Source organism: Gadus macrocephalus, chromosome 21 (assembly GCF_031168955.1).
Source record: "Gadus macrocephalus chromosome 21, ASM3116895v1".
Taxonomy (NCBI): Eukaryota; Metazoa; Chordata; class Actinopteri; order Gadiformes; family Gadidae; genus Gadus; species Gadus macrocephalus.
This window is the reverse complement of record NC_082402.1, coordinates 2,727,899-2,738,658: the sequence shown is the minus strand read 5'-3', so window position 1 is coordinate 2,738,658 and position 10,760 is coordinate 2,727,899. Positions and strand designations below refer to the sequence as shown.

Below are 10,760 nucleotides of genomic sequence, written 5' to 3'. Positions count from 1 at the left end.
GTGGCGGCACCGCCCCCTGCATAAAGCCGTTCGTGTTTAAAAAGCTTGTGTTTCTGTTTCATAGCCCAACTTTATGCCTTCTATGCTTAAAACCTATTGCTAACAGTCCATAGTTTAAAAACAAATCAGTTTTATACAGTCTATGGCTCAAATCTATTTTGAAAGGTTCAAATCTATTCTGAACAGAATGTGGTACAAATGTTGACCTATTGTAGGCTATTGCCGCCTGAATTTGACATCACCTGAATAACCTGAATATTATGCTAATCTTTTCATTAGGATAAAGATAAATACAACTAATTACATTGTATATAGCGAAACTACCCTTTAAACACCATTACTATATAAACCACAATAAATGTGACACAAGCAATATCAAACTTGTATATTTCCTGATAATATAAAGCGAATGTCAGCATCAGCTCCTATAACATTACATTACACATTAGTTTTAGACTATAGATTCTAGACACACGTTATAACTTTAGATTTAGATACACCTTACCTTTACAATCTAGATTCTAGATACACGCACTTACCCTTCTCTAGATACATGTTCACTTCCCGCTCTAGGTACTAAAAATACCTTAACTTTGCACTCGAGATTCTGGATGATAACTTCACACATATATAGGTTCTAGGTACAACTTCACTTTACACCCACTCTAGATTCTAGATACACTTATACTCTACATTCTAGATACACTTTAACTTTACACTCTACATTCTAGACACTTTAACTTTACACTCTGGATTCTAGATACACTTTAACTTTACACTCTAGATTCTAGACACTTTAACTTTACACTCTGGATTCTAGATACCCTTTAACTTTTCGCTCTAGGTTCTAGATATAGCCCTCAGTGGATATGCATGACCTTGGTGTGATGTCCAAGTTGAAGATCTTCTCCTGCTTCTGCTCCTAAGTTGGTGAAAAACATAAATTCAGAGTTCGGCACGAGCAGATTTAAATGTTCTTTTATTAAACCATTTTTTTAACAACACACTTATGATACAGAGTGAATATTTTCAAATAAACTGACATAATTCCACCCTGACCCGATGAGGAGGTTTAGTAGTGCCGCTTTATCTTCGCCAAATGACTGAAAGGCCAAACATCAGAGTACCAAAGCTAAGTACATCAAAAAGCGACAAAGTAACGAAACAAGTCTTCCAAGCCTCAAAAAAACTCCCGGACATGATTTTGATGTCTAAAGTTTGACTCTTTTGTCGCTTAACTTGTGGCCGATGGGCAACGCAGAAAATAACAGCAGCCATCCATGGAAATCAATTGCAAGTGGGGTACAACAGATAGTTGCAGAAACGACAGATAGGACGCCCTCAGCTCACCATAGCCATGGAAACGCTGGTGCATGCACCAATGAATCGTTAAAACAAGAAAACGATATAAAGTAAGGTTTACATTTTCCACTTACCGATTCATTGTGACTTTTCATTGGGAATTACGACTTTTTTAAAAGCTGTTAAGCATCATAGCATGAATGTCAGCGAATGCTTATCTTTGAGAAAGCAGTCAAAGATCAGAATCTCTTTCGCATTTCAGACCCATTCAGTTTTCCCAACAGTGGACGAAGACGGGGACCACAACTTTATCCACGGTTCAATAGAAGCTTTGTGTCAAACTTCTTGCCACCTTCACCCAACGTAAACAAAAAAAAACCCGAAGTCCCCCAAAAGTGATCCTCTTTTAATATTTGGTCACGGCTGCAACGACGAACCCGGTCAAAGCGCTCGATCCTCCGAATGTCCGTCCCTGGCGTTGGCCAGCAGTGTTCCCCCTCCAGAGGTCAGGGCCAGTCGAAGGTCCGCCCGGTGATCTGGTAGAACTTCTGGTTGAACGGGTGGAAGAACCGCCGCAGCTTCTCCACCACGGAGGCGTCCACGGCCGCGTGCGTGCGGCCCTTGCTGCCCGCCAGGCACTTGTTGAACAGCGGGCTGAAGCGCAGGCAGTAGAAGCCGCGCGTGGCGTTGAAGTACAGGTTGGAACGGCCGATGGCCGCCGGCAGGTGGAGGAAGCGCTCCACCAGCTGCAGCTCGGGCAGCGGGTCGCTGATCAGCCGGTCGCCGTCCACCACGTGGAGCTGCTCCGCGGGGAAGAAGTGCAGCCAGCGCTCCAGGTGGTGGGTGTAGATGCTGGTGCGCACCGCCTTGTACTTGGTGTTCACCTCGCAGGTGGCCTCGTCCACCGCCAGCTCCTCGAACGTGTGGTAGGTCTTGTTCTTGCGCTCCTTGCCCTCCAGGACCTGCGTGTAGTCGGACACGGCCCGGGTCGTGGGCTCACGCACGATCACCAGCAGCTTGATGGAGGAGTTCATCTTGAAGATACGCTCGGGAACCTGGGAGGATATTAGGTATTAGAAAGAACCAGAGGACCTAGAAACTAAAGACCTAAAGAGGACCTAGAAACTAAAGACCTAAAGAGGACCTAGAAACTAAAGACTTAAAGAGGTGAGGAACTAGAATTTGAAGACCTAAAGAGGTGAGGATCTAGAAACGAAAGACCTAATGAAGTGCAGACCTAGAAATTAAAGACCTAAAGAAGTGAGGACCTAGAAACTAAAGACCTAAAGAGGTGAGGTCCTAGAAACTAAAGACAAAAGAGGTGAGGACCTAGAAACTAAAGACCTAAAGAGGTGAGGACCTAGAAACTAAAAACCTAAAGAAGTGAGGACCTAGAAACTAAAGACCTAAAGAAGTGAGGACCTAGAAACTAAAGACCTAAAGAGGTGAGGACCTAGAAATGAAAGACCTAAAGTAGTCAGCACCTAAGACCTTAAGAATTGTGGACCTAAAGAAGTCCGGACTTGAAGAAGTGAGGACCTAAAAAGCAAAGACCCACCTCCTCTGTGATGAAGTATGCAGGGCTCTTCTCGATGGTGATCTGGTGGGGGAAAGAAAAGGGCATTTTGCCGCGGTACCAGTCGATGCCCCGCGCGTAGTTCTGGTCGTTGTCGAAGAAGTGGATCTCCTGGGAGGCCTTGACCACCGCAGGGTGCAGGTTGAGCATCTCCAGCAGAGCGCGCGTGCCTCCCTTGCGGACGCCCACGATGAGGGCGCGAGGGAGCTGCTGCACTGGCGAGTGGAGGTGCACCTTCTCTGGATCTCTGAGGTGCACCTGCTCCGGATCTTGGAGGTGGAACTGCTCCGGATCTTGGAGGTGCACCTGATCCGGATCTTGGAGGTGCACCTGCTCTGGATCGCTGAGTGGCACCTTCTCCGGATCTTGGAGGTGCACCTTCTCCGGATCTCGGAGGTGCACCATCTCCGGCGTGCCGTTGCCCTTGCGCAGCTCATGCAGCAGCAGGACGCGCTTGAACTGCAGCGAGCGCAGCAGGATCTGCCCCGCGTCGGGGGGCCGCAGACTGCCGTCCAGGGGGCAGGTGGGCTGCAGTCTGTGGGGGGAGACACAGGGAGACCAAGGAGGGCGTAGTGGTTAGCACCTGCATCCCCCTGAAGACCCGAAGCATGGGTCAGCTGTGTTAGGCTAGGATTCATTACTGTTGATATGGGAGGATTGATCCATGCATGTTTTGACTGATACAGGTTGTATGTTATAGTATGTTTTGTATTGCTACACGTAGTATGTTATAGTATGTTTTGTATTGCTACATGTTGTATGTCATAGTATGTTTTGTATTGCTACACGTAGTATGTTATAGTATGTTTTGTATTGCTACATGTTGTATGTTATAGTATGTTTTGTACACATGTTGTATGTTTTGTATTGCTACATGTTGTATGTTATAGTATGTTTTGTACACATGTTGCATGTTATAGCATATTTTGTCTACATGTTGTACGTAATAGTATATTTTGTATTGTATGTTATAGTATGTTTTGCATTGTATGTTATAGTATGTTTTGTATTGCTACATGTTGTATGTTATAGTATGTTTTGTATTGTATGTTATAGTATGTTTTGTATTGTATGTTATAGTAGGTTTTGTATTGCTACATGTTGAATGTTATTGTATATTTTGTCTACATGTTGTACTTATAGTATATTTTGTATTGAATGTTATAGTTTGTTTTGTACACATGTTGTATGTTATAGTATGTTTTGTATTGCTACATGTTGAATGTTATTGTATATTTTGTCTACCTGTTGTACTTATAGTATATTTTGCATTGAATGTTATAGTTTGTTTTGTATTGTATGTTATAGTATGTTTTGTACACATGTTGTATGTTATAGTATGTTTTGTATTGCTACATGTTGTACGTTATAGTATATTTTGTATTGAATGTTATAGTATGTTTTGTTTTGTATGTTACAGTATCTTTTGTTTTGTATGTTATAGTATGTTTTGTACACATGTTGCACGTTATAGTATATTTTGTCTACATGTTGCGCGTTACAGTATGTATTGTCGTATGTCATGGTATGTTCCTGTATGTTCCGTAGCCACGTGGTGTGTTCTGACGTCATGCTCAGCGTGGTGCGTGAGGTCCCGGAGCCCCACCTGTCCAGAGAGCCCACGCGGACCACCAGGTACAGCAGGCTACCCACGGCCAGACTCCCCAGGACCAGGAGCTTCTGTCTCAGCAGCGCCTGTTGTTGGAGCAGCATAGCCCTCCATCTACCTTCAGGACGCACACGTCAGCCTGCACACACACGCACACGCACGCAAACGCACGGACACATGCACACACATGCACACACACACGCACGGACACACACACACACACACCCACGCACGGACACACGCACGCACACACACACACGCAGGGACACACGCACACATCAGGAGTGGTACATAAGGGCAGCCACTAGGAGGCGCTGGGACACAGAACCACTGGGTCTCCATGACGGACCAGACCCCTGAGGCAGAACCTTCCTCTGATGTTCCATCGAGGCCCATTCCTTTCTACAGCGTTCCCTAACTGTTCTGTTCTCCGGGGGAACCCTGAAGGTGTGTCTTCCATCACACTCAGAGTTTAATCCTCCCTTTCCTGCCCTCTGAGTGGTGGACCGCCGTGGGAGATGAACGGGTGCGACTAGGTTGTGTTCATCCAGCAGATGGAATAAACATCACATCCACAACCCCCTCCCCCAGGACCCCGACCAGGACCACGACCAGGACCTCGACCAGGACCTCGACCAGAACCTCGACCAGGACGCCGACCAGGACCTCGACCAGGACCCCGACCAGGACCCCGACCAGGACCCCGACCAGGACCCCGACCAGGACCTCGACCAGGACCCCGACCAGGACCCCGACCAGGACCCCGACCAGGACCCCGACCAGGACCACGACCAGGACCTCGACCAGGACCTCGACCAGAACCTCGACCAGGACGCCGACCAGGACCTCGACCAGGACCCCGACCAGGACCCCGACCAGGACCCCGACCAGGACCTCGACCAGGACCCCGACCAGGACCCCGACCAGGACCCCGACCAGGACCCCGACCAGGACCTCGACCAGGACCCCGACCAGGACCTCGACCAGGACGCCGACCAGGACCTCGACCAGGACCCCGACCAGAACCCGACCAGGACCCCGACCAGGACCCCGACCCCGACCAGAACCCGACCAGGACCCCGACCAGAACCCGACCAGGACCCCGACCAGGACCCCGACCAGGACCCCGACCAGAACCCTGACCAGGACCCCGACCAGGACCCCGACCCCGACCAGGACCCCGACCAGGACCCCGACCAGGACCCCGACCAGAACCCGACCAGAACCCTGACCAGGACCCCGACCAGGACCCCGACCAGGACCCTGACAGAGGGCAAGGAAGCGTTAAACTCTGCGGTGCAGATAGACGTAGTGGGACAGCCAGCAGGGCTATAACACCCCCTGGGGAGGGAGGGAGGGAGGGGGAGGGGGGGAGAGAGAGAGAGAGAGAGAGAGAGAGAGAGAGAGAGAGGACCCCGACCAGGACCTCGACCAGGACCCCGACCAGGACCCCGACCAGGACCCCGACCAGGACCCCGACCAGGACCTCGACCAGGACCCCGACCAGGACCTCGACCAGGACGCCGACCAGGACCTCGACCAGGACCCCGACCAGAACCCGACCAGGACCCCGACCAGGACCCCGACCCCGACCAGAACCCGACCAGGACCCCGACCAGAACCCGACCAGGACCCCGACCAGGACCCCGACCAGGACCCCGACCAGAACCCTGACCAGGACCCCGACCAGGACCCCGACCCCGACCAGGACCCCGACCAGGACCCCGACCAGGACCCCGACCAGAACCCGACCAGAACCCTGACCAGGACCCCGACCAGGACCCCGACCAGGACCCTGACAGAGGGCAAGGAAGCGTTAAACTCTGCGGTGCAGATAGACGTAGTGGGACAGCCAGCAGGGCTATAACACCCCCTGGGGAGGGAGGGAGGGAGGGGGAGGGGGGGAGAGAGAGAGAGAGAGAGAGAGAGAGAGAGAGAGAGAGAGAGAGAGAGAGAGAGAGAGAGAGAGAGAGAGAGAGAGAGAGAGAGAGAGAGATTCATTGTTGTTATTGATCTCAGCTTGGTACAGGAGGCCCCGCCCCCTCGGCTCCCCAGCGGCACACCTTCAACTGGTGGCCATTTTGGATATAACACATACATTATTCATCATGGAACCCACTGACACACACACACACACACACACACAGATGCAAACACACACACATGTCCCCAGTCTGTGCCCAGTCTGTCCCCAGTCGTTATTGTTCACCATCTCCGCCCCACCAGTAGTGGTGTGGAGGCTAACTAACCTAGCACAAGGACCCTTTTCAATTTAATAAGGTTAGGTGCTCTAATCGGCTCCATGGTTAAGGGCTTTTTGTGTGTGTGTGTGTGTGTGTGTGTGTGTGTGTGTGTGTGTGTGTGTGTGTGTGTGTGTGTGTGTGTGTGTGTGTGTGTGTGTGTGTGTGTGTGTGTCTATGAGAAACAGCATGTGAGTGTGTGACCCAGCTTGGCAGACAGACATGCAGACAGACAGCTAGACAGACAGGTAGACATGCAGGCAGACAGACTGCTCTGCTCAGTGGAGGATTCCCCGAGGTAGCCTGTCACCAACGCTGCTCTGATTACCTTCCATTAGGCTGGTGTCCCACACGGACTCTCCCCCCGTCTCCCCCTCCTCCCTCTCTCCTCTGACCCCCGTCTCCCCCTCCTCCCTCTCTCCTCTGACCCCCGTCTCCCCCTCCTCCTCCTCTCCTCTCTCCCCCCTCCTCCTTCTCTCCTATGACCCCCGTCTCCCCCTCCTCCTCCTCTCCTCTCTCCCCCCTCCTCCTTCTCTCCTCTGACCCCCGTCTCCCCCTCCTCCTCCTCTCCTCTCTCCCCCCTCCTCCTTCTCTCCTCTGACCCCCGTCTCCCCCTCCTCCTTCTCTCCTCTCTCCCCCCTCCTCCTTCTCTCGTCTCTCCCTTTCTCCCCCTCCTCCTTCTCTCCTCTCTCCCCCCCTCCTCCTTCTCTCCCCGTCTCCCCCTCCTCCCTCTCTCCTCTCCCCCCGTCTCCCCCTCCTCCCCTCTCCTCTCCCCCCCGTCTCCCCCTCCTCCTTCTCTCCTCTCTCCCCCCGTCTCCTCCTCCCTCTCTCCTCCCGTCTCCCCCTCCTCCTTCTCTCCTCTCTCTCCCCTTCTCCTCCCTCTCTCCTCTCTCCCCCTGTCTCCCCCTCCTCCCTCTCTCCCCCTGTCTCCCCATCCTCCCTCTCTCCCGTCTCCCCCTCCTCCTTCTCTCCCCGTCTCCTCCTCCTCCCTCTCTCCTCTCTCCCCCTGTCTCCCCCTCCTCCCTCTCTCCCCCTGTCTCCCCCTCCTCCCTCTCTCCCCCCGTCTCCCCCTCCTCCTTCTCTCCCCGTCTCCCCTCCTCCCTCTCTCCTCTCCCTCTGCCCATTTTAGTATCTCTCTCTCCCTCTTTCTGTGCCTCCCTCTCATTTACTTGCCCTCTGCATGCGTAAAGTGTGGCATTTGTGTGTCAGTGAGTGTGATTCTGTGTGTGACCGGGTGTGTGCGTGTGAGAGAGAGTTTTCACCTGTGTGAGTAGATGCAACGGATTCTGATTGGTTTAATAATAATAATAATAATACATTTAATTTAGAGTCGCCTTTCAAGACACCCAAGGTCACCTTACAGAGCATATAGTCATCATAAATTGTTTAAAAAACAAGACATTGTGGAAAAAAATAAAATAAAATAAAAAAATAAAATAAAATAAATAAATAAATAAGTAAATATAATAAATAAAAATAAATAAAACAAAAACAAGACAAAACAAAACAAACAAACAATCAAAACAGTGATCAGTTAGACGTTGTGTGCGAGTTTGAACAGGTGAGTTTTCAGTTGTGACTTGAAGGTTGTAATGGTGTCTGACTGTTTTATGTGTGTTTAGATTGGTGCCAGTGGATCTGTCTATAAGACCTCCATGTGTTTGGGGTAAGAACAACACAAATGTGTTGCGTCATGTTAAGCGTTGTTTCTTTTTTATCATTGCAAATAAATGTAGACGTGGAACAGAAGTTTGGAATTAGGAACAGTTGGAATGAGGGCAGTTGTGGAAGCTTTGAATACACCTTTGCACTTAGCGAAGAAGATATAACTCAAAGGCTGAAATTGGACATAAAACTTTATAGTTATGCCGAAGGAACGTAATTTGACAAATAAATTACACTGAGAACTTAAGGCAGGTTATAACCATGGATGAAGTGCCATATTGACAGATAACGGCAGTTAGAATTGGTACCACAGGGATAAAAAAGTTGATTAGCAGCAATGAAGCAGCCGTAAAGACCTTCACCAGGGAAGTCTGCAAGTGTTTCAATAAAGACATTGTTCACACACACACACACACACTCTCGGACACACACACACACACACACACACACATATAGATACACACACATAGACACAAACACACACACGCACGCACGCACGCACGCACACACACACAGACACACACACGCACGCACACACACAGACACACACACACACTCAGAAACACACTCACATCCAAACAGTACGGTAGAATACGGTAGAATAAAAGTATTTTCTGGCTTTGAAAAGGATTCCACTATAAATTAAAAGATTGCTATAAGATACTGTCTTATAACAACGTACAATCTAATGTACACATCTCATACATATATATGTATATATATATACATGTGTGAGGGTCAGGGTTAGGGTTAGGGTCACGGTCAGGTTCAGGGTTGGGGTCAGGGTCGGGTCAGGGTCAGGGTTAGGGTCAGGTTCAGGGTTAGGGTCAGGTTCAGGGTTAGGGTCAGGTTCAGGGTTAGGGTCAGGGTCGGGTCACGGTCAGGTTAAGGGTTGGGGTCAGGGTCGGGGTCATGGTTAGGGTCAGGGTCGGGTCAGGGTCAGGTTCAGGGTATTACAAGGAGACGCTCCAGACTCTGATCACATCACTGTGCCCGTAGTTCACAGGGTCATGGGCTCAGAGTCGTCCCCCCCCACACACACCAACACGCTATGGTCTCATACCATCACCAACTCATCTCCTAACCCACCAGCTCCACCACCACCACCACCTCATCTCCTAACCCCACCACCACCACCTCATCTCCTAACCCCCACCAGCTCCACCACCACCACCACCTCATCTCCTAACCCCACCTCCACCACCTCATCTCCTAACCCCACCAGCTCCACCACCTCACTCTCATCTCCTAACCCCACACCACCACCTCATCTCCTAACCCACCAGCTCCACCACCTCATCTCCTAACCCCACCAGCTCCACCACCTCATCTCCTAACCCCACCTCCACCACCTCATCTCCTAACCCCACCAGCTCCACCACCTCACCCTCATCTCCCAACCCCACCAACTCCACCTCCACCACCTCCAGTTAATCTCCTAAGGACCAACCAGTGGATTCACCAGGAGATCGGCTACTCTGCTATCGACCAATAGAACCAGTACAGTTCTACTCTGCTATCGACCAATAGAACCAGTACAGTTCTACTCTGCTATCGACCAATAGAACCAGTACAGTTCTACTCTGCTATCGACCAATAGAACCAGTACAGTTCTACTCTGCTATCGACCAATAGAACCAGTACAGTTCTACTCTGCTATCGACCAATAGAACCAGTACAGTTCGCAAGGATCTAATCGATTTGCTTTGAGATACGACCGTTCTGTTAAATTGGCTGTGGTCGTAGTTAAAAGATAAAATAAATATTCTAAATAAAAATGTGCGAGTGCTAGTGTTGTTGTCAGAGGCATGCAAGGCACTCTCTCTCTCTCTCTCTCTCTCTCTCTCTCCTTCTCTCCTTCTCTCCCTCTCTCCCTCTCTCTCTCTCTCTCCCTCCCTCCTCCCCCCCCCCCCCCCCCCCCCCCCACACACACACAACGCGCTGATGCCTGCACCAATCGATCAGCAAACACCAGGGGAAGCCATGCAGAATAAATTGCAATAACCTTTAAGAAAGTAGCAGCTTTTTAAAGAATTAATTCCTACTCCACATTATTGGATAGGACGCGGAGAGAGGCTGGGCCTATGTCCTTATATATATAAATATATATATCCTTTATGGGATTGGTTTGTTGAAGAGTGCAGATTGTGTTTCAGGGAAGAGGCCTTCGCTTAGTGGAAGATGACAGTGAATCTCTGAGATGGGCCAATGCTCTGAGCGTTATGACCCATAAATATCCAGCAGGAGTCCTGCTCAAGGTCAGCTGGGGAGGAGGAGGAGGAGGGGGGGAGGAGGAGGAAGAAGAAGAAGAGGAGGAGTAGTAAGAGGAGGAGGAAGAGGAGGAGTAGTAAGAGGAGGAGGAAGAGGA

General features: G+C 50.2%; 1 protein-coding gene across 3 annotated transcripts; it reads right to left on the bottom strand.

The window, feature by feature from the left end:
• Positions 1 to 962: 962 nt before the first annotated feature.
• LOC132449665 (heparan sulfate glucosamine 3-O-sulfotransferase 5-like) lies at positions 963 to 5,070 on the bottom strand. 3 transcript variants are annotated; one of them, XM_060041424.1, is made up of 4 exons: positions 4,485 to 5,070; positions 3,209 to 3,413; positions 2,861 to 3,136; positions 963 to 2,357 (listed from the first exon to the last, which is right to left on the bottom strand). In XM_060041424.1, the coding sequence occupies exons 1-4, from the start codon at positions 4,589 to 4,591 to the stop codon at positions 1,809 to 1,811; spliced, it is 1,137 nt and encodes a 378-aa protein (XP_059897407.1). In that variant the 5' UTR covers positions 4,592 to 5,070; the 3' UTR covers positions 963 to 1,808. The 3 variants fall into 3 exon arrangements, with proteins under 3 accessions (XP_059897407.1, XP_059897408.1, XP_059897406.1); XM_060041425.1 differs by having other exon boundaries at positions 3,233 to 3,413; XM_060041423.1 differs by having other exon boundaries at positions 2,861 to 3,413.
• Between the last annotated feature and the right edge of the window lie 5,690 nt (positions 5,071 to 10,760).